General features: G+C 45.8%; 1 protein-coding gene across 4 annotated transcripts in view; it reads right to left on the minus strand.

Moving 5' to 3' along the window:
• The window catches only part of RASSF3 (Ras association domain family member 3), a 128,503-nt gene that overhangs the window by 30,565 nt on the left and 72,972 nt on the right, over positions 1-24,966 (minus strand). The window contains exon 1 of one of the 4 annotated variants that reach the window (XM_066591588.1): positions 2,838-3,167. The exons of the other annotated variants lie outside the window; for them this stretch is intronic. Within the exon in view, the coding sequence (XP_066447685.1) occupies positions 2,838-2,960 (123 nt within the window). The 5' untranslated portion in view covers positions 2,961-3,167. Of the gene's footprint in view, positions 1-2,837; positions 3,168-24,966 lie in introns of those variants that run through there. 4 annotated transcript variants of the gene reach the window in all.

The following is a 24,966-nucleotide window of genomic DNA, read 5'->3' on the forward strand; positions in this document are numbered from 1 at the left end:
GTCACCTGACATCCACTGTCAACGCAGACCAGGAGAATCGCCGGGCTCAATCGCTGGGGCAGAGGAGAGTAGGCAACCTCGGTTTTATTCTTTTAACTAATTTGGACTTAATTTCAAAGTGTCACCATGTAACCAGACAAACCCTCGAATGACATGAACATTTTTTTTGCATGCAGACAACTGGTCCGTGTGAAAAAGCGCTCATATGAAGAGCATCATTCGCTCTAACGGGTCCATGCAGTAGCCGTATTTCCCGTCCGTGCGCTGTCTTTCTGAATAAGGCACTGTATTTTCGGGCTGTGGATTCCATGAACGGCACCCAGGGTACATGCACAGCACATGGACAGGTGCAGTCTGACGCATTATGGCCGGTGCCTTCAGCCTCACTAGCAGTGCGCAGAAAAGACTCATTCCCTGGAATACGTCTAGAAAACCCATAATTAGTTTGCTACAATTTAGGTCATTTTTAAACATATTGTTTGGCATTAAGTCCGGGATTAGCGGTGGCCTACTTTACTACATCGGGTTACTGGGCACTGACCCCAAGTGTCTTGATGTTAATGACCTCTACACTTATGTCATTATGGACTCCATATGATTTGGGGATTGCCAGGGAGCAGCTGAGGGCAAGAACAGAACCAGACAGACGACAGGTCACAGGAGGCCACTTGTAGATTAGGGGGTCAAGCAAGGACTGAGTGCAGCTACAGGTGGTATCAGACATGTCGGACCACCAGGATTTTATCCCCTGGAAGGAAACAATATCTGGTTGGTGGGGGTTGGGCAAGGACATAACAGCATGGCTCCATAATACTAGGAGATGCAAAAAGGCTTGCTTTGGGGGTTGTTCTTCCCTTCTGGAAGGCTCAAGAAGCAGGTTCTCTTCTAGCGCCATGCATGTCTGTGTAGGGGCAGGTGACAAGCAGCCTGTTGTCCCTCTCTAACAGGGGCTTGCAAGGAAAGCAAACGTGCTGCACAAGTTCTACAACTAATCTGCAGCAAGTACCTCCACCCTGCGGGCTCATGTAGAGGCGGCACACCGAGTACCCGGACCTGTATTTACCACTAGCAGCTTTTGGGTCCTCTGATCGCCTCCAACCTCCATTTATTTCAATGGGAGTGCTAGAAATTGCTGGGTACAAGCGCTTGGCCATCTCTAGTGCTGTAATTGTGATGAATGGAGCCAAAGGTGAGCAAGTCAACCGCTGCTTCATTCATCGGAGGACCTTCAGGACCCCACATTCTCAAGACCGGTAAAAGGCCTGAACAGTCAGACCCCCGCGGACAACAAGTCATCTCACGGATAAGACTCGCACGGATGGCTTCCATTGCAACAACTCTGCAATGCCGATTTTGAAGTCGCCGTGCCGGCCGGTACATCCACAGTGCATCCAAGACAGGTACACGGGGGTCACTGGCCGGCACAGGGGCGGATTTCGCTATGAGATCTTGCAGCCGGAATCTAACCCTGCCGTGTGCATGTGACCCAAAGGTGCCAAGGGCAGCAGGAACGCTATATAGGGCAGGGGAGTCTCCTGCCACTCTGTACCCTGTGGTGCCATACAGCGAGCCACTGGATATGTTGGAGAAAGTCTTGTCTAAGGCAGCGGCTTCTGGAAAATTACACTGCGGTACCAACACCCCAGTTCTACAGAATCAGCCCAAAGCAACCCAAAGTACGGGAGTCCCCAAGCACCTGGGGGGGTCCTCTGCGGCTCCATAAGGCCACCCTCACACACGGCAGAATGCCACGACTTTACTGCCATTTTTGCCGTGGTTTTTAATGCCCTCCATCATTGGTGGGTGATTAGGTGCGGTAAAAAGTGCAAACAGCAGGCTGCGCTCAGAAAGTGTGCCGCTAGAAAACGCCGTGCTCAAGCGCAGGTCTGCGAGGCGCCATTACAACGGGAGCGTTCTACAGCGATCCCTGCCAGCCAAGAGGGTTATGGCCATGCTGAGTGTTATTTCTCCTGCGTACCGGAGCGCAGTGCCACACGCCAGTGGGCATGGATGAAGGTCCATTGTCATTCACCGTGGCACACAGTGACGCTACGCCGTGTGGAGGAGCCCTTAGTGGCACACGTTTCTCTGCACTTCCTGGTTCCTCTTCCATGTGGCCCCATAATAACCTGCAGCACACATGCATGAAGATCACGTGTAAACCGCACAACATGCCACTGGGAAGAGCGCGGGTTTTTTTAGCATTTCCATAGAAAATGGTCAGTTTAAGAGAGAAAAAAATGCACAAAAATAGAGCAGCGGTCCGAGAGGAGAATCACTGGTGCCAATTAATCCAGATGACGGGGTTCTATCTGGGAACAGGACAGTGCGGGCACGGGAATATTACTGTGGCAACCGGTATACAGCTGGTGTGACCAGGTGCCACCTTACATGCAATACACCTGTCTATACTCATCACCACAGCACTGGAACATCCCATGCAGATGTGCAGGGTGGCAGCTGCCCACCTGCAGGCACATGACCTGCGCCAAGGGTGGCAGCTGCCCACCTGCAGGCACACGGCCCTCATCGAGAGTGGTAGCTACCAACCTGCAGGAACACGGCCGCACTGAGGGTGGCAGCTGCCGACCTGGAGGCACACGGCCCGCATGGACAAGCCTCCATCTCCTCATAACTAGGACTTACAGAATAGTATCACCTCCACTGCAGCCCGAGGGGAACATGATGGAGACTTCCCCCATCTACGACAGCGCCCCCCAGCGCAGCAAGGAGTACACAGCAAGAACTCCCGCCGGGCACCAGCCGCTCGCCAGCACACCCCGGCGGACAGCCGCCCCCGGTCACCCCCCCCCCCAGTGCGGCCGCCGGACACTCACGTGTTGCCCCCGGGCCGCCCGCCACGGGCTTCTCTTGAACGAGGTCTTGGCGGTGAAGTAAAACTCCTCGGAGTCCTCCTCCAGGCTGCTGTACCCGCTGCTCATGCTGCTGCTCCACGTCATCCGCCGGCTGCTGGAGGCGCCACTACATGCTCCGCCACCCGGCCGGGCGACACCCTCCACCGTGCGGCTCTCACATAGCCGGCCCAACCCCGCAGACGTGTGCAGTGAGCCGCGGTGCCCGGCCGGGTGAGCTCTAACTGGGGACACGTCCGACGAGTAGTCCGGAGCTGCAGACTGATTTCCTGCACGGCTCGCTTACAGCAGGCGGGAGCCGCCCCCTCCTACCTAGCGGCCGCCCCCAGCACTGCACCCAGGTGATACCCGCGCCTAGCGGGCGCCCCCAGCACTGCACCCAGGTGATACCCGCGCCTAGCGGCCGCCCCCAGCACTGCACCCAGGTAAAACCCGCACATGTGTCCCCCTACTACCTAGCGGCCGCCCCCAGCATTACACCCAGGTAATACCCGCACGTGTCCCCTACTACCTAGCGGCCGCCCCCAGCATTGCACCCAGGTAATAGTCGCACGTGTCCTGTTGCTGCTATTCTGTATATACCACCTTTATACACTAATATTTTATATTGCTCCCACTCTCACACATACGGTTTGAACGTGCCGTTAATCGCAGTATAGCGCCCCCAATGTCAGTGAGGCCTCGCAGACACAAGTTCGAATGCAGCTCTTTCTAGTGCCACGATTTCTGAGCGCACCCCATCACCTATCACAATGATGGGATGTGCTAAAACCCGCTGTCGGAGGTAGTAACCTGCGTCCAAAAACGGCTGTCAAATTGTGGCGAGCTGGCGGCCTTTTGCTGACGGCAGGTGTGAGAGTGGCCTTTTACACGAGCCAAGAAAGCGGTGACATTCTTCCGATCAGTGAGAATCTAAACACGGATCGTTTGGTGTTTGCGCATGCAGGAAGTGAAAGCCAAATGATATCATCCAGCTTCCATGTATAAAAACTGACCGATGATCGGCCCGTGTGAACAGGCAGTCAGTCTTCTGTGCGCACTCCTCGCTGCCAACTCCACCGCTGCTCTATGTAAAGTCAGATTTCATAAATGAGTCTAAATCCTGGCCTGGCAGCAACTTTCAGCCAGCAGAAGTTCATAAACACATTTTTTCATGATATTTTTCGCAGCCCTTTTTTTTTTTTTTTTTTAAGGTATCTGCAAAAAAGCCCCCGAACGGTCCCCAATGCACACGTGTACACAGCCTCATACGTGCCGTCCCTGTATGTGTAATGTACCTCTGTTCAAGGCTTGGACCAGAAAAGCTTATGCAATAAAACCAAGCCTATGCAAGTACATGTCACGGATAGTTCAATGAAGAAGGTAGATCAGCTGCGAAATATCCACCCCTCCCCCAAGGTAGTTAATAATTCAATAAACTACCCAAAGCTTCCTGTACTCCTACCAGAAACAGCCGTTCTCACCCGTTTATTGAAAGGAGAGATCAGTGACGGCACATTTGGTCACATCAGGGGTCATTCTGCCCAACGCCAACCCTAGATACAATAGCGGTCAGTCTTTTCCTATCTCGGAAAAGCTCTGCAGCCAATTTCACATGAAGCCAGTTAAAGGGCATTAGGGTTGTGGTGCCTGAACCACGGCCAGCATGTATCCAGGACAGGTATGCCTGCTGCCCACATGTGGCACACTTTGAAGTTTGACTAGGATCGGAGCTCCAAGTCCCAGATGTGGGCCACACAGACTTCTCCCACCCTATACACAAAAGGGAGGAGGAGAGTAGTGAGTAGTCACTGTGCATGCTGCAGGCGGGAAGAGGCCGTCCGGCCCTCCTCCGTGACCTCAGTATCCACTCCTGAATCAACCATCAAAATATGCTGTTTTTTCAGAAGAGCAGCAGTGTTTCAAAATAAAACATACACAGGGGCAATAGGCATACCGGTGCTGGATGCATGGTGCCTGTGGTTTGGGCAGCATGAACCCAATGATAGATTCCCTTTAACCTAACACTGCTTTATTCTTGAAGTGCGGAAAGAAATTGGAGAGCCCACACAAAAGCAGAAAGAATGTACAAACTCCATGCAGCTTTTACCCTTGGTTGGACCCCAACCCAGGACCCCTGTGGTGCAAGGAGGAAACCACGGAGCACTTTCTGGCTTGGTTTTCTTTGGCATCTAACAGAGCAAGAGTAGTTTTGCACGGTAGAAGATCCGCATTAAAACGCAGGCATTGAAAGGCATATCAATTTTCGATTTTTTTTTGTTCACACTCATGGGTACGAATTGCATATTCTGTAAGTGGAAGAAAAATCACAGCATGCTCTATTTTAGCGCGGACTCGGCACGGATGGACCCCATTGAAGTCAATGGATGTGAGTAACTGCGTATAAGCAGCGGAAACATTCGCAACTTCAGAGATAGAAATAGATAGAAATGCGGGCTGGAGGGGTAAGAAATCTCTTTCTGCCACGTGGATGATATGTTGTGCATATGTGTACATCCGTTCGGAAAAACCGCTCGCAACTGCGATCATTCGCAATTACTTTTATCGAATGATCGCAGGTCTTCTGCTGTGGAAATCCGCATGCAGAATCCAAACTGTTCATGTGTGCGCAGCCTTACGCTGTCACACAAGACGGAAATCCCACAGAAATCTTGCGGAATGACCGCACCGAAAAACCGCGAGATAAGTGCAGCTTCAAAACCTGCAGCCTTCCGCCACGGGTTTTGGAGCAGCGGAAACAGGGAAAGAGTTAACATGCTGCGGTTTTGAATTCTGCACCGCATGTCAGTTTTTTGCAAATATCGTCCACTTTGCTGGCTAATCCTGGGTTAAAAAGCCGTGGGTGTAATTGCCGTGCAGAATGTCTAAGCCTAAGGCCCCCTGCACACGGGCAGAATTTCCGCCCGTGGCCGCTGCTAGGCAGACGGCCGTGACATGTCCGTGTGAAATCACATGCGGAAAACAAATCGCGGCATGTTCTATTTCTGTGCGGGTCTCGCAGAGGCCCACACAGAAATGTCAGTGGTGACGGGCCGGCTCTGCTCTGCGCATGCACCGGCTGGCCAGCAGCTGGCACATAGCAGAGAATGAAGACGCCGGGAGCGGGTAAGCCACAGACCTCTGCAGGGACACAAGACCGCATCCCGCTGCGATCCGACCCGGCCCTCTGCAGGCGGCCTAAGACCTCTGCTCCTTTGAAAAGTCTTGTTTTTACCCACTAACATTAAAAACATATCACGATGCATCAATAAAATAATGTACAACCTTATAATGTATCCAAAAACATGTATAAAGAAATTAATCCTGATACAAGTGCAGGGAGTAAAGCCATACAGAGCGAGATCTTTGCATCCAGAACCTTTGGAGAGCAACGCAAACAAGCAACGTGTAAAGGTCTGTGTCAGGCTTACCGGCCCCCGTCAGCAGAAATGTGTCAAAAAGGATTAAACCTTGTATGTGCACTATAAAAAAAAAAAAAAAAAAGGAGGTGCCTCCTACCACAATCCCAGGGAAATGGGAAATGTCTATTAACTTAGACATTGAAAGTGACAAACTGACAAGGACCCAGTGAAATATGTACGCACTCCACTTCTACACGCAGTAGGCACCCGAGGCAAGGCAGCTGTCAGAGTTTGACATGGTTTTAGTTTTATGTCTTTCTGTCTGCCCTAAACAACATAGTATCACTGCGTAAATAACCAGCTAATCTATGGATGTAGTGACCTCATCAGCAGGACCAACCGGTTACCTTACAATAGTCAATGTACTACGGGTTGTGGCCTCATGTCAGATACTCATGTAGAGCTGTTGCCAAAACAATTGGCATTGCACAATGACGGGTGCGCAGCCAAAAACCTGCTCCCATTCCTTTCCTTTTACTAGTCGTAATAATATAGCAAACCTCCTTCCACAGAAAATATCAGTTCATTACAAACATGGGTAGTTCACTTTGACATCTCAGCTTAGCTGCCAATCCGGCTAGTCTTCATCTGCTTCAGTTTACATTCACACGAGCGTGGATCTCGCGCGAGGTTTTCTTTGCGAGACGCACAAATATGAATGGAGTCATACACATAAGCGATGCTGCGTGGTTAAAAAAAAACAAAACGCTGCACATCCTATTTTTTTCGCGTCCCTCGGAACGCATCCATTGCTCATTATTTTCAATGAGACAGTCAACCACATTGCATGCCATACGATGGGCATGCGAGTGCGATGTGAGGTTTCCTATTAAAAACAATGGGAAACACTTGCATTGCATGAAACTAGTGCCAGAGGATCAGAACTTCAGAGAAGTGATGCAAGGGGTTTTTTGCATGAAAAAAACCTCGCATTCGCAAGTAAAACGCGCGTTGACGAACGCAATATCGGTCAGGTTTCTTGGCCTGACATTGTGCTCACCCATGTGAAAGCACCTAAACAATTATCGCTGGGACGACAGTTGGGCACTTCTGCATCTACCAGCCGTCCTGTGTAGAAGGGCTCTTACATTTGCCAACAAGTGAGGTGTGCCATGGCTGTGCTACAGAGGGACACTGCTGCCTTGCATCACTGATCCTCGCTATTATAGGGGAGATAAACATAGGTGGGCTGTAAAACTGCTCTAACTGCATTGCATGCCGCTGAGAGACCTCACCATGTAGCCAACATGTTATCGGCGCCAATGTATTACACCCCTTACTCAGTACTAGAGATGAGTGAGCATACTCGCTAAGGCTAACAACTCGAGCAAGTAGTGCCTTAGTTGAGTATCTGCCCACTCGTCCCTAAAGATTCAGGTGACGGCGGCGGGCGGGGGAGAGTGGGGAGGAACGGAGGGGAGATCTCTCTCTCCCTCTCTCCCCCTGCTCACTGCCGCAACTCACCTGTCACCTGCACCGGCAGCCGAGCGGGGAGATACTTGGCTAAGGCACTACTCGCTCGAGTAGTTAGCCTTAGCGAGTATGCTCAATCATCTCTACTCAGTACCTCTGTCAGTTCAGCAATAACAAAAACAATACAAGACAGTGCAAATCGTCATGCTGGAGGTCACGCAGTAAGGCATTGTGGGTATATGTATAGGAGAACACATACAACTGTTATATTTAATAGACTACATGAAAAATAATGGCTATTAAAGTGTATTGTTACTTACTTATCCTTTCTATTAAGAAGAGATTAGGAATGCCAAGGACTAAAGTTACTTTTAATTAAATATGTAAATTATTAAAGTTTTCCAAGATTACGAAAAAAATTTTGCAGAGGGCAGAACATGATATAAAAAAACAAACAAACGAAAAAGCAAACCCTCTCGCCTATAATTGTCACCCTTATCCAGTATTTCTAGATCAAGTCTTGAAAATTTCTGCATTGGTCATGTGCTGTTCACCATTCATGTGACCTCGGCAGTCAACCACAGGCCTCAGGGCTCATATGTGCATGACTAGACAGTTTTCCGAATTGTGCCCCACTGTCTCTGAATCGGACCAAAGCTACATGTGGTCTGTATATATTCCTCTGATCAAAAAAAAAAAAAAAAAAATATATATATATATATATATATATATATTGCACAGATCATGAAGAATACATTTGCATTTGCATACATAAAAAAATGATACAGTGAAAAGTTCTGACATTTCCTTTACTATAGTATGGGTCCGCCTGGTATTTAAAGTATATAGTATTATGCACATCCACCTAATGAACTGAGTGTTAGTGGACACAGATGCTCAATCACTGTCCACAATGTTGGATGCTCATTTCTATTCAGGGTCATGATCAATAGCATAACTATATGGGTCACAGGGGCACAGTTGCGACCCGGCACCTAAGCCAGGGGGGCCCGTGGGCCCCCCTTACTGCATTGACTTAGGTTGTGGCAGGAGATGAGTGCAGAACAAACAAACAGGCTCTTTGCAAAAATAGGGCTGTATTCTGCCCTACATACTTGCCTGATGCCAGCCAGCTTACACCACCGTCTTCTGTGCTGCTCAGCTCCTACAGTGGGGGGCAGCACCAGGAGACTGAGGTGATAACCTGGAGCTGGGGCTGAGCTGCAGTGTGATATTGGCCACCAGCACTACCCGTCTACATGGTAACGCCAGGCTGTTGGCTGAGCACACAGAACTCAGCTCCAGAAAGATAAAGAAGGAGGAGGAGGAGGAACCACTTTTAGGGCCTTGGGTGGCAAGACTGTTAATCTAATCACACCACAACTCTAATCATTTGAGAGATGTAACGGAATGTCAGGTTTTTACAGCAACTCCTTTTACGTGCCTAATTTTTTTTTTTGGGGGGGGGGGGGGGGGGGGACATGGCAAAATGAAAGTATACAGGATTTGTGGTACAGAGGGTCACAGTATACAAGACTGGGGTACAGGAGGTCATAATACATAGAAGGGGGCCACAGAATGTGACTCTTAGCACATCAAGGGGACACAGGGGCAGTTCATAGTCTCAGTATAGTGGTAATATGTATTACAGCATGGTAATAACTTCACTATTTCCGTACAGTTTTTTTATTCAGCAGGGACTTGAACTTGCGATTGTTTGAAGGCCCTGGACTGGCATGACAACCAAACGGCACCTTGTGATCTCATCGCGTAAGTGCCGTTTAGGCTTTCCGAACACTGATCAGGCATTTCAATGCCGCTGTCAGAATTAAGAGAGATGGTAAAGAGCATGTATGGCTGTGTGAGTACTGCACATAACCGCATATCACACGGACATGGACATGCGCAGCGTGACACTTTTTTTTTAAATTCCTCGCACTGTTTCAGACTGGGGATGTGTATGAAAATGCTGCCCATACACAAGGCATTGTATATGGACAGGTTTCATACGCAGCCTATACTAATGTATAGGGCTCATGCTGTGTTGTATGCAGAGAAATAGAGCATGCTGCAATCTTTTTCTTATGTGTATCGATACGCAGTGTCTACATGCCGGTGTGCATGGATCAATTCAAGTCCACTGACTTTCACTGACTCCATTTTCCACGCATCATGCATGCGTAATACGCAGTGAAAAGGTGGTCGTGGACACCAGTCCTTAAGTTGCATAAACTACGTGATGTGGGTCAAGAGGTGAGGGAATAGGGAGTCTGGGGAGCGGTGTTTCATAATCACTGGGTGCCCCGTTTCTGCACTGTGTCCCCACGAATATGATACACAACAGCAGCTTGACTCTGGTCACATTCATGTCTATGGGAGATGTGCTTGTAGAAAATTGCAGAAATCATTGAAAAAGTTACAGCTGGCTATGATAAAAAAGTGTCAGAGCACACTGTGCATCACAGCCCTCTGCATATTAGCTGGTATAGCCGTAGACCAGTCAGAGCGCTCATGCGGAGCCCTGTCCGCTGCCAAAATCACCAACAATGGGTACATGGGCATCAGCACTCACCCATGAAGTAATAAAAAAAGGGTGGTCTAGTCTGATAAATCACATTTTCTGTGCATCATATTGACAGACGTGTGTGCGATGCTTAACTGTGAAAGAGCTAGAACCACGATGCACTATAGGAGGAAAACAAGCTGCCGAGGCACGGTAAAGCTCTGGGCAATGGTATGCTGGAAAGCCTTGCATCCTGGCAATCCTGTGGATGTTACTTTGACAGCTACCACTTACAATACCTAAATATTGCAGACCAAGTACATCCCTTGATGAGAACTGTATTATTCCCTTATAACTGTTGTTTTTGGAATATTTTGAGTTACATGACAAAGAACTCAAGGTGATGAATGGCCTCCAAACTTCCCAGATCTCAATGAAGTACCTGTAGGATGTACAAGAAACACAAATTTGATCCATGGAGGTTGCACCTCGCAATTTACAAGACATAAAAGGATCTTCTGCTACTGTCTTGGTACCAGATACCAAAGAACACCTTCAGAGGTCTTGTAGAAGCCCATTTATCGATGGTTTAGTGCCATTTTGGTATTAAGATCTGGACTTAAAGTATAAGACGTAACATTATGCCCGATTAGTGTATCTAAGGCTACCTGAGGGGAAAAGAGGCTTACCGAGTACTCGATTTACAGCTGCCAGAAGGGAAGGAGACTGACTTTGGTAACTGTAAATATAGTCCCCAGCAAATACCTGAAAGGGAAGGTGACAGCTGTAAATATGGTCCCCAATGAGTTCTCAGTCAAACAGAGGAGAAAGGGAACTTACTGGTAATATTTGCAAACTGGGGGCAGTGAAAGACATATACAAAGCATGCAAGGAGTTTGGGAGTTGTAAACAAAGAACGGAGTAAGGGTCATGTCACTTCCCAGCATTTCAGCCACAACTGCTCAAATTAGTGGTGTTAATGAGGGGAACACAAAATGAAAAAGTTATACTTTTGGGTGGAAACAGTGGAAAGTAGTCTAAAATAGCAGTTAAGAGTCATTGTGACCTTTTTCTATTAACTTGATTTGGAGGATTGCTTTTCTATGAAATTGTCCCTTGGGCGTGTGTATATGCTTGATATCAGGGTTCCTCTGAGACAGACTAATGTAGGGATACTCTTGCATAGTGCAATATAATATATTGGGGTTATATAAATAATGGGGGAATAAACTCATCTATCATGAAGCGAAACGGTAACTTATTCAGATCCCCAACAACAGCTTACATCAGTGTTGTGCTTACATTCATGCCATAATGAAAGGAAGGAAACCTGTAAAAGATCTGAAAGTCTTCATTGTTCTTCAAATCACACAGCTTTCAACACCATTGTGCAGTGCCAAGGTCACAGACAACCAGTGATAGCTTTCTGGATATATCCCCCGCAAATCTGCAGATTTTATACAAGAATATAGTGGTTTCTCATATTCAACAACTGGAAATAAAAATCTCAGACTCTGTTCTCATCTTGTGTGTTTCCTTCATGTACAGCATAGGCACACACCTAATCTATCATCTATAAGCCCTCCCGTACCTACCGTAGCATATGCCTAAAGAGGGGCCTTCTGGTACATGCTGGGCTGATAAGCATATGCATACCCTTTTTAATACTGTATATAAAAGCATAGTCCGCTGCATTTTCCTATGCAGAAGGACACAGTAAAAGTGTATTCACACGGTATGCAATTTTTCTTTACTCTGGGCATCAATCGCCAAATGGGCATACATTAGAGCACACATGTCAAAACACAAGGTCTGCCATCTGATTTTATGTGGCCCATCGGCTGTGTAGCAATCTAAGTGCTCCTGCACAATGGCGAGAGCGATATTGGGAAGTGATAAGGTCCAGTATCACTCTCACAATCCTTCTGAAAGCCCTGGATGCAAGGTGATTTCACAGGGAAACCGCCTTGCATCACAGCAGGGCTGAAGGAATTCCCTGCTGCAGTTGTCACAGTCGCAGCAGGGATTGTGATGTTCTTACATTGGTTTCAATGGGGCCAGCGCTGCTGCCGCCGGCCCCATTGAAGGCAATATTGCCAAAAGAAAGAACATGCTGCGATTTGTTTTCTGCATCGCATCACAACGCGATGCTATGCAGGAAAACATTTCAGATGTGTATGAACCCATTAAAAAAAATGGGTTCATATTTGTGCGCCTCGCAACGCACAATTCTATCGCCAGTGTGAAGGCACCCTAACAAGCAACCCATTCATCCAGCCAGCAGCAGCGGTCCAGCGACAGGAGTGCAGAGTCTGTGACCGCTGACTTCTTAACTCTGGTGCTGCGCGCGCCATCCTGTATGCAGCACGGATGCTAAAGTGAGAGGTCAGTGGTCACTGGCTTAGAAGCGACTGCTGCCGTCAGAACGGAGCTACAGCCGGAGTGAGTGGAATGCCTTTTGGGATGCTGGCTGGCCAGAGGCCAATAGGGGGGGTCCTTATTATTACTTGGACTACTATGGGGGTCACTTTTTATTACTGTGGCCCATATAGGGGACACAATTACAACTGGACTTACCATGGGGGGCACTATTCCTACTGGGGCCACCAATATAGGGAACACTTACTAAAGAGACCGCTATGGGGGTTACTATTACTACTGGGGCCACTACGGGGAACTCCATTACTACTGGGGCCACTATGGAAATCACTATTACTACTGGGACCACTATGCAGGACCCTATTACTACTGGGGCCACTATGGGACAACTATGACTTCTGGGGCCACTATGGGGGTTACTATAGGGGCACTATGACTACTGAGACCATTATGTGGGTCACTTTTACTACTGGGACCACTACGACTACTAGAGCCATTATGGGGATCACTATTATTACTGGGCCACTATGGGGGTTACTTACTACTGGGGCCACTATGGATGACCCTATTACCACTGGGGTCACTATGGGGAGCTTATAACTACTGGGGCCACTTTGGGGAACCCTATTACCACTTGGGCCACTATGGGGTTCACTATTAGTATAGTCTTACAAATAGAATCGGCCCCTTTGAAGGCAACCATAAGGCTGATGTGGCCCTCGGTGAAAATGAGTTTGACACACCTGTATTAGAGGCTTCCCTTGGTGAATTCTCCCATTTCCCTCCGATGGAAGGATGATAGGTGAATAGAGCCTAACAAAAAGGGGTTTAAAACAGTTTTTCCTGGTTTATGTAAATAAAGCTTAATCAGCCATTGTATAATAAAAACTTGTGCAACTTTCTAATACACATAATGTCTAAATTCCTCCCCATATTCAAGATTTCCGCCATTGAATGGAAGCACTCACCGTTTACATCCAGCGGCTAAAGATCTGTATTAATTATGACGAACTGAGACAGATGCAGAGTTCCTTAGAGGGGTTTCTGGGTATATCTCCCATAGTTTTTATCAGGACTCCTTTTGTACATACACAGTAGCTAAGCAATATAAAGCCCTAAGGGCTTTAGGGGTTAACATTGAACGATTATCGTTTAGATTCCTGTGATCCAGCGGGAATCTGAGCAATAATCGCCCCATGTAAATGCTGCCAATAACTGAACAGTGAACGATAACTCATTTGCTTATCATTCAGTTTTCAGCAGGCATAAAAATCAGACAACGAATGGCCCGTGTAAGCAGTTCCCCGTTTACTGCCTCCATTCACAGGCAGCGTATTGCTTCGGTGTGAAAGCACAGGAGCAAGAATTGCTGGACCTACCTGGCCAGCACTGAAATATACAAACATACATACGGACATAAGCTGATAAAATGGCTTGACTGTTATCCCCTAAGCAGTAGTAAGATACTGAAGAGAATCTTCACTCCATGCTGCCTATTTCTTAATTGCAGGGGTGTTTCCAAAGCACAGAGGGTGGCAATGCACATAGTCATTCCCTGGTTTGACCTCAGAGACACAAGTGCAAACATGCCCATTGTACTCCGAGCAAAAATTGCCGTTCATAACTGAGATTCCATCTGTCAAAACTTCAGATTTGTTTTATAAAAAGAACACGCCATAATAAGCACGTTGTACTCTGACCTATAAAAGCACACCGCCTCTTAAATAAAAGTCATATTTTGTGCTATTCCATTAGCAGGGGAAGAACAATCCATACTAAACACATTCCAGTGTTTATGAACAATGGTCAGATTACCTCTCGCTGGAGAACATGGCATGCCAACGTCAGATAAAGAGCTAGCACAGTACTGGTCTGCACCAGCACAGGGAACAGTACAGTATATAGGTTTTTAGCTATGAAATAATGACTACTGTTTGAAATATACGTATGAATTACAGTAATAGTCAAAGTCTTCTAATGTTAAAGAGTAACTGCACGTTTTAAAAGCTTTTGACATCTCAGAGTGACATGCCAAATGTTTTGATCAGTGGAGTCTGGGTGTTGAAAACCCCGCTGATCACTTAAATTTAGGGGCTGCAGCATTCACCCGAGCACTGTGCCCATTCGGTTGTCTTTTGTTGCCTGGGCGCTGTAGCCCCTTTACTTGAGCAAGAAGCTGGGGTCTCAGCATTCAGAGCTCTACTGATAAAAAAAGTCTTAAAAAATGGGAAATGAATGGACTGTCCCTGTAATGCATGGATGTGTTGGGTCTCCCAGAACAGCGCTGTATTCTGGCCAATAAATGAGGGTCCTGACCAGTACTTTATTAATGCAGAACTCTTTAATATGGTAATTGAAAAGGTTTTTTTGTTTAACCAAAAATGCATAAAGGCCCATTTAGACGCTACGATTATGGCCGCCTGCAGACGGCCGGGGCGGATCTGGCTGCAAGATTTCTCGCAGCGGGACCCGACCTGAGCCCCTGCAGAGAGCAGCGCGTCACTCACCTGCTCCCGTGACCCTGGATCTTTCATGTGCCGGCTGCCAAACAACTGGCACATGCGCAGATCGGAGCCGGCGGCCAGGGAGTGACATAGTGCACGCCGCAATTTGTTTTCTGCAAATCACGGCCGTCTGCATAGGATTGCGTATTGTAATGCAATCCTATGCAGGCGTGTACGGGCAGAAATTCTGCCGGAAATCCCGCCGCGGAATTTCCGACCGTGTGCAGGAGGCCTATCGCTCAAAAGATGTCTTTGAACAATCATCGTTGTGTCATTTACATCGCAAGATGATCACTCAAACATTGATCAATCACCTTGTCTTCTGCATCCAGCTGTTTTCTGCACGGAGTGCCCGGCTGTTATACAGCCGAGCGCTCCGTGTGGGGTATGGACAACAGAGCTGGAGCACTGTGTTCTTCATACCTAGCCTGTCATCAGTGAGCGGGATACAGGAAAGATGTCACAGTGCTTGAGGGGGTTCAAAGAAGGGCAACTAAACTAATAAATGGAATGACAGGACTGGAATACCCAGAGAGGCTATCCAAATTGGGACTATTTACTCTAGAAAAAAGAAGGTTAAGAGGCGACCAAACAACCATGTATAAGTACATGAGGGGACAATACAAGGATCTCTCCCGTGATCTGTTTACACCCAGGACCATGACGGTAACAAGAGGACATCCGCTACGATTAGAGGAAAGTAGGTTTCATCACCAACATAGAAGGGGATTCTTTACTGTAAGAGCAGTTAGACTGTGGAACTCTCTACCGGAGGAAGTGGTGATGGCAAAATCCATAGAGGAGTTTAAAAGCGGACTTGATGTCTTTCTGGAGAAGAAGGATATTACAGGTTATAAATCTTAGGTTAAATGTCAATCCGGTTATATAGGAAGGTAGGAACTATTAGGGGTTAATCCAGGGAACAATCTGATTGCCATTAGGGAGTCGGGAAGGAATTTTTTCCCCAAAAGGGCTAATTGGCTTCTGGCCTTGTTTTTTTTTGCCTTCCTCTGGATCAACACAGTAGGATAGACAGGCTGGACTAGATGGACAATGTCTTCATTCGGCCTTACATACTATGTTACAATAGTATCAGCTGTATCTCTCACTGAAAGACGCTGATGAGCGATGGTTTAACGAAAACTGCACAATGTCAGTGTGGTGACACACAGCGATTATCGCTCAAAAGACGGCTTTGAGCGATAATAGTTGTTCCTCAATGGGCCTTTACTCTTATGCTAGCTGAAGATAGGACAATGATTTTATTACTTTAGTGGTATTTTATGTTTGCATAATGGTACGCATGCAGCAAACCATGACATCATAGAATCATCATAAAAGGAGACAAATTCTTAGGAGGATTTCTCGCAGGCCAATTACTATAGGTCCTCTTAGGGGCTTTTCAGACAGGACGAAATTAGTCCGCACAGACATTTCTCCATCACAATGTTATCCCTATGGGACTTGAATTCCGCACCTGGTAAAATTTGCACATCTAAAATACAAGATTGAATTCTGCTGCGGAATTGAGCACGAATTGTTGTTGCAGACGCCTAACACACAGGAGATACGTTTTTCCCCGTAAACTTTAGTTAAATTATAAAACATTCCACAATATATTCTGCAGTTAAAAACTTAACAAAATCCCCAGTAATTGACAAAACCCCTATCTGTACTGCCGGACAATTCTGTCCAGTGAGAGAGGTCCCCTAAAAAGGAAGGAGCATTATATACTGGATGCAGTATTCTAGCTGTATACATGGTCACTTGGGTCATTTCTTGTTATAGCATCTATCAATTAATTAATAATCCAAATAAAATACATCTGCAGTAGATTTCACTACTAAGAACTGCTGAGACTTAAGTCAAGCAGCTGAAATCTCCTTACACCTTACTAATCCCCGGCACTTCTGTTGCGGCACTCTATGCTAAGAAGATTTATTACAGCTTTCAAGGTGTTAAAGAAAAATAGGCATTTAGTTTGATCAGCTGTCACGTTGGCCTCCTGGGACCTGTAGTACTATGGGTTTCCAGGAGCACACTGCTACAGATATGGTTGATTTGGCTGGCTCGAGAACTCCATATCATCAGCCAGCTGGTCACCATTGGTCTTGTGCACATAAATGGTCATTTATCCTTCATCTCATTCCCACTCAGTACTTGGCATTTGGTGTTATGCATGCTGCTAGTTTGAGCTGCTTTCCCCACCTTCCCTGAAGATGGTCTGGACACTTGATCTCCCAGTCTAAAGTTATGCCACCCCCTCTCCTTTATCAGGACTGCAGACATCTGATGTCCTATGCGTTGTCAGGTGGGTGATATCTGACACGGTTCCTCTTACGTCACTTTAGTGTCAGATGTGCTTTCCCTTCAGTGTGTGCATACTTGAATCAGCTCCTGTTTTAGCTATTCAAGCATGAGGGTCTGAGTGGGGTTTCCCTCGGTCTGTGAGTTAACCAGACTTTTGGTGTGAACAAGGTGCTGTTCAGTGTATATCTGAAGGCATGGACTACACTGGGTGTGAACAATGTCTTGTTCACTGTGGGTTTCCCTTTATGTTGCAGTCACTTGGCGTGTAGCGGGTTGTGTTCTGTGTATGTCTGTATGTGTTGACTACACTAGGTGTCAACAGTATTGTTTCAGTGTCTATTTTGTATGTCCCTTGTCTAGTTTTCCTGCCTGTTACCATCTAGGGCGAGCCAGGCCCCTAGGTTCTAACGTGGGGCCGTCCCTATTAGGACGAGCGTCCCGCATGTAAGCAGGGTTCCCTTTTTGTGGTTTTAGTTGTCTTGTTAGACAGCGAGGACCCTTGACGTGGGTTCATCAGCAAACGTATTCTGGCCAAAATACAAACCAATACCTTATACGTATTTGTCAGAAATTCCATCTGCCTATATGTGTTTGTACTGTTGCTAAGTATTTTGGCATCTATTGTCTTTGTGGTTGTTTGTATGCACGTTCGGTTTATGTTGTTGTTGGTGTCCAGCGTGTATGCACATTCCGACCTCCCCTTTTTCCTTTCCAGACCTTATTTGGGTTGCGTCCATATGGGTTGTTTTTTCACGGCCTGCACATAATTCAGTTGTATGAGGTTAGATGAATACATTTATTGCTTTGTCCAACAACAACAACCTGGTTCAGAGGAGGAAATACAATTCATTCGGAATTACTCCTAAGGGTCCTTTTCCATGGGTCGAAAAATCACTAGAACTGGCAATTCGGACCGATAGTCTTCTTATGTAAAAGAAAGACCCGACAGGGTACAGAGCGAGAAATGGCTGATTAATTGCTTGTTGCTGTGTTTCAGCTCACTGAAATGAATGCAACTAATGAATGACATCTTGCTCAGTGTAAACAAGCAGAGGTTCGTCAATGAACAACTACCTATTCACAGTGAGTGGAGGCGGGTAGCCAGCAAAGATATCTGGCGCCCTCCACCTCCATTCACTCTATGACTATCATACCGTGTACAAGAACTCCAACTCCTTTACACACAAAATATTTATCATTGTGGTTAGAATAAATTATCTCTGTGGGAAGTTAAAAACAAATACTTTCTACATTATACCGTGTCACTGTAAGCCAAAAAAACAGAAAAGAAGCTGTCCCCATGTAGTGCATGGTTGTAATGAGACGCTATTTACCCATGGCTTATGCCCTATTGCTCTTTGCTCACTGGTTTTCAAGGATAACTATCGTCTGTATAGTTGCTCGAAATAGTCATGAAAGCATCTGAAAAACTGTTCTTTTACACGCAGCGATTTATTGTTTACGTTCAGGATAATGGAACAATTTATTGAGTGCAATGGTACGTACCAAAATATAATTCGGTGACTAGTTAGAGGTTCTTTGGCAGCCGTATATTTGAAATTTCGACCCCTCCCCAACTTATCCTCATTAATAGTCAAGTCCATTGAACACACATAAACTTCCGGTGAACACTTGCTGTTGCGGTCTCTCGCTGGTTCACCTGATCACTTGTATGTACCTATGTATTTTGGAAAACCAAAAAACATACAATAAGAGAGTAAAATTTTCAACAAAGGCAGGAGCCAATCAGTATTCGGTGGGTGGCACATGCCAAGCAAGTGCACATCTCTCTGCAAACTTGTTGGCTAGTCCTTGTAAGGCAACAATTACCTGTTTACACAGATGATAATTAATCAACTAGTGATTGGTTTTAGGTGAGCTGAAACAAAGTGACAAGTGAATGAATTCTCACTCACCACCGAGTTAGTGGCCGTATTTACACGGAACTGCGGTCTCTTGCATTTACTCTACTAAGACTATTCGGACAGTAGTTGTCTTGTGTAAAGCCATCTTAAACCAACATGCTTTTAATCAGTGGTCTTTCCAGCTCTGGGCAAGTTTTCTGCTCATCGTATGGTGGTATTATTCAGTCACAGGATGTTGGTGTTATTTGGTCACTATATTACCATATTATTCAGCCTCTGTATGGCTGTATTACTTGCTCATTGTTTGACATTATCAATTCAAGGTATAATTAACACATTTTACTATTATTTAGTGTCTGTGATTTGGGGGTAGCTATAGACAAGTCTTGTACCCAGCTCTATAAGTGGAACAATTCAAGTTACAAAAGTATATTGGGGTATTGCTTACAGTCCATTTCAGCTGAAGTATGCCATATCACATTTTGAGGAATCTTAAAAACGTCAATTTACACAAATACTCTTTATATAGCAGCACTTCACAACTTTATCAATAAGGAAATAAATTGGCTTTATCTGTAAAATCTGAAAGTACATAAAAGAATCCTATGGGACCTTTCACATGTGCAGAATATTTTACACCTAAAAAATCTGTACAGCAATCCCCATTTATACATTACGGCTTATAGAGCAGAAATCTACAGTGGCAGATTAGCTGCGTCTTTAGGTGCATCTTAGGGTGGTCAGAAACGCTGTCTTTTCTGCTTAGGGAGAGCACCTAGACGGTGAGTGAGGAGACTCAAATGGCCATGCACGCTCCTCTGGGTAATATGCAAATAAGGGAGATGGAATAATATCTCCACAGTGCCACCTATTGGAAGGCAGCATTCCTTGAAGCCAAAGTCAGACTCTTTATATAAGCCTTGTAACAACGACTGGGAATTAAAAGCAAAGCCAGAATCCATGCACAGACAGCTTTTTCAGGGTATTTGCCCTTCATCAGTGTACAGTATGAGTCTGGCTTTGCTACCATTTTCACACCTGTGCCTGGGGATCCACTTTCCTGCTTCATTCAGGGAGCAGGAAAGGAATCCCTGTGGTCGTATGACTCCATCTCAGGACAAAACTGAACAGACCCTATTGACTATAATGGGGTCCATTTGGTTTCCACTCAGCTACCCAGCTTTTAGATAGAAGAAAAAGTACCGCACGCAGTGCTTTTTGTTACAGCGTTTTGAGCTGCATGTATGCCGTTACCTCCGATCGGCGGTTCCAATGCAGATGTAAAACCACCCTTAGGTGCACGTCTGAAAAGTCCCATTCAGCTCCAGTAACAAAGCAATTCTGAAAGCTGAAATGCAGGTGATTTTTCAGATATGTAGATAGATACATAGTGCTAATAAATGCTAAGTGCACTTTGTATCATATGACCTTTCTTCAGGTATTTCCACTTTGCCATTCACAGGCATGGAGAAATTACTGCACATATTAGGAACCAGTTAGACCACTAGGTAACTTTTATAGACATCAGTAAAAAACAATATAAAACCACTTCAGTAGCAGCAATAAATTCCAGTCCATATTAGATAACTGGTTCCAGGCCAGCCATGATGTAACTATATGATGGTCAATTACTGTCTATTAACTGGGTGCAGTTGTCAATCCAGGAGCATACAAAACAACTGTTCCAGGAATAAAGGTGTCAGTGTTGGTCATGTCACAACTTTTCACATACTCTAAGTTTTCAATGAACCCTACAGAAAAAAAAAATGGAAAGGCAACACCAACACTTGTGGTCTTTTCACACCAAACGTACATATTTGTATAAAATAAATAACCGTTCTATCCTGTAATGTTCCCATAAGCTTCTATTGTGTACAAGGGTAGCAAAAGGGTTTACTTTTTCTCATCCATTTGGCAGTTTTGCATTTGGAAACCTTCTTTAAGGGTAACTAAAAAGCAAAAGCTGCTATGCTTTTCAAAGCTACAGAAAGTATATGATGAAAGGATACTGTGACAGTGCAGTAGCAAGAGTGGCCTGAAGGGGGCCTCTGAGCACAGTCAGTGTGTTTGGTTTAGTTAACCTGCACCTGCAAGGGTGCGGCTACACAGTTTAAAGTCCCCCTCTCTCACAACCTCAGGGTCCTTGAAGCCTGTGGAGCCTAGGTCCATGAAGGCCTGTGGGGTCTGAGGTCTATGTAGGCCGGGGGCTGGTCTGTGAGGGACCTGGAAGCACGGAGCGGACAGGGGGTAGTCGGCCCCTCGCTCATCGCCTGTCTGGGCGAAGTCACCTTCCTGGACAGTCCGCTGAAGGAAGCGGTACATGTTGCTGTGTGCACTGTGATGGACAACAGTGTGAAGTTGTATATGACATGCTGGACTGTATGTATACTGAATACGCTGCTATGCCGCAATAAACACTGGAGGAACCAGCATTTGGACTTTACCCTGTTTCTTCGTGTCATTGCGGTGCTGCCACCCTTGGCCGAGAAAATCGTGAGAGATTAGTGCATTGCGAGTCTTTTGAATGGGGTCATACACATGAGCAATGTTTTCCTGCATAACACCGCGATGCGATGTGGGAAACCAATCACGGCATGTCGTATCTGGCTGCCTGATCTCGCATCGCAGCCCCATTGAAAGCAACGGGAGAAACGCCACGATCCTCTGGCACATGCAGTGACAACGCGCGCCGGAGGATCCCTGCATCCTTGAAGTGATGCGAGGCTGTTTTCCCATGAAAACGCCTTGCATCTACGGGGATTTCCCATATTGGGGAGTGTGATACGGGGGGGGGGGGGGGGGGGGGATTCATGGCCCATATCACGCTTGCCTATTTGAAGTTAGTGAAAATTCCTTCTCGATTTCAAATCTGGCAATCACAATAACTCCCTGGATCAACAACCCATCTTCAGAAATCTAGTGACTGTAACTTGTAATATTGTTATGCTCAAGAATACTTTTGATGTAGATCACATTTTTTAACTTTGGTTTTGCAGATTTTTTTTAACAACAATAACACATTTCCCTGTAAGGGTAGATTCACACCGATTGGTAATATTGCCCCACCACCACAGCACAGTGGAAAAAACAAAAATGGCAAGCAAGCGTTTTTGGCCACGTTTTTCCTCACTACTGTAATGAATTTATAGGAGGCATACATGCCATATTATGGAGGCTTGCATATTGCACACCATGGCAGCTCACAAATTCCTTGCTGCTCTGTGCGCCACTATAAAGGCTCCCGCACACAGCTCTACTGTGAAAATCATTATGCCAGAGGCTAGATGTGGTCTTGCAGAGCTACATTGACTTTACTTTTACCATATGTTGATCTTGGTGAAAATGTTCTTCTGTTGTGTATGGAGGGGTTGGAACTGGCAGAATAGTTAATAGGGATACACTTAAAAAATAACGAACATCTTCTTAACTGTATGGTGACTAATGCTAGATGTCTGACCAATAAGGCCAACGAACTGGAAGTAATAATGTCTGAGGAAAAGTACAACATGGCGAGAGTAACGAAGACCTGGTTTGATAAAAGCTGCGATTGGGCAGTAACCTTACAGGGTTACAGTCTGTTCAGAAGAGATCGTAAAAACTGGAAAGGGGGAGGGGTTTGCCTTTATGTAAAATCCTATTTAAAGCCCAAACTACAGGAAGTCATACATATGGCTGAGTTGTCCTACTCAAAGAGTGGCCATAAATGGCTGCACATCCAAGTTGAAGAATGTATCAAGTGGGGTACCACAAGGCTCTGTACTAGGCCCAGTGTTGTTCAATATTTTTATAAATGATCTGGAGGAGGGAATTTAGGGGAAATTGATCAAATTTGCCAACGACACAAAGCTAGGAGGGATAGCCAACACCAGGGAAGAGAGAAAGTATTCAAAAAGATCTAGAAAAGCTTGAACAGTGGGTGGCGACTAACAGAATGTATTTAACAATGTGAAATGCAAAGTCCTACATCTGGGCAAGAAAAATTAAAAAAGCACACACAGAATGGGAGGAATTGGGCTAAGCAGCACATGTGAAGAAGACTTGGGTATACTAAGAAATCATAGACTGAACATGAGTCAACAATGTGATGCAGCAACCAAAAAGGCAAACACAATTCTGGGATGTATTAAGAAAAGCATAGAGTCTAGATCACGTGAGGTAATTATCCCCCTCTACTCTTCCTTAATCAGACCTCATCTGCAATATCGTGTCCAGTTCTGGGTACCCCACTTTAAAAAGGGCATAGAAAAACTGGAGCAAGCTCAGAGAAGAGATACCAAGATGGTGAGCAGTCTGCAAATCATGTCCTATGAGGAACGGTTAAAGAATCTGTGAATGATTAGCTTGCAAAAAAGAAGGCTGAGAGAAGACTTAATAGCTGTCTACAAATATCTGAAGGGCTGTCACAGTGCAGAGGGATCAGCCCTATTCTCATTTGCACAAGGAAAGACTAGAAGCAATGGAATGAAACTGAAAGGGAGGAGACAGAAATTAGATATTCGAAAAAAAAACTCTGACGGTGAGGGTGATCAATGAGTGGAACAGTTTACCACAAGAAGTGGCGAGTCCTCCTTTAATGGAAGCCTTCAAACAAAGGCTGGACAAATATCTGTCTCGGATGATTTAGTGAATTCTGCATTAAGCAGGGGGTTGGACCCGATGACCCTGGAGGTCCCTTCCAACTCTGTTCATCTTTTTCACATATCATAGAAGGGTAGTCTATGGGTGGAAATACATGGAGGGGAAAAAAAATAAAAACCTCATAGGAGTTTTCTATAGGCCACCAAATAGAAGCTACTGAAAATCTATTATTGAAGCAAATAGATAAAGCGACAAATCACAGTGAGTTAATTATTATGGGGGACTTTATCCGGATATAAACTGGGAAGCTGAAACCTGCGGATCTCATAAAAGCTAACAACTTTCTGCTGATTGCTAAAAAAAAATTACCTCATCTAACTTGTACAAGATCCGACTAGGGGGGACGGCCATTTTGGACTTATTATTAACCACACAGCCTGACAAACAGAGGTGGAGATTGGGTGGGCACCTGGGAAATAGTGACCATAATAATAAATTTCAACTTGTCTTTCAAAAGAAAATTTTAGAGGGGAGCTACGAAAATAACAAACTTTAGGAAAGCAAAGTTCAATCAGCTCGAAGATGCCCTTAACCTTACTGACAGGAATAATGTCCTCTAAAATCAGCATGGATTTAGGAGATCGCTCCTGTCAAACCAACCTGATCAGCTTCTATGAGGAGGTAAGTTCTAGACTGGACCGGGGAGAGTAATTGGATCTTGTGTATCTGGACTTTTCCAAAGTGTTTGATACTGTGCTGCATAAACGGTTGGTATATAAAATGAGAATGCTTGGTCATTCCCCTGCTCTCGGCTACTCATATTAGCCAGGAACAGAGTGTTTTAAAATTTCCCAGGCCGCCAGCGCTTGTGTGACTTAATGGCATCTGGCATGCATGCGCAGATACCGGCGTCAGGTCCTGGAAGACCAGAACATCGTGGAGGATGGGGGTGAGTACTCTCAGCTCCCCTTACGGATCCTATCTGTGAAGGAAGCTGAAACTAACTTTTTTAGATACCGGTGATCACATGACCTGGTGGGGAAGCTTCTCGCGGGCCACCCATGACAGCTGCAGGTTGTCAGCTACGTCCAGGAATGACAGCATGGAGCTGTCATATCCACAGCCCGCAGGGCTTTAATC

Source organism: Eleutherodactylus coqui, chromosome 2 (genome assembly GCF_035609145.1).
Source record: "Eleutherodactylus coqui strain aEleCoq1 chromosome 2, aEleCoq1.hap1, whole genome shotgun sequence".
In the NCBI taxonomy this organism is placed as follows: Eukaryota; Metazoa; Chordata; class Amphibia; order Anura; family Eleutherodactylidae; genus Eleutherodactylus; species Eleutherodactylus coqui.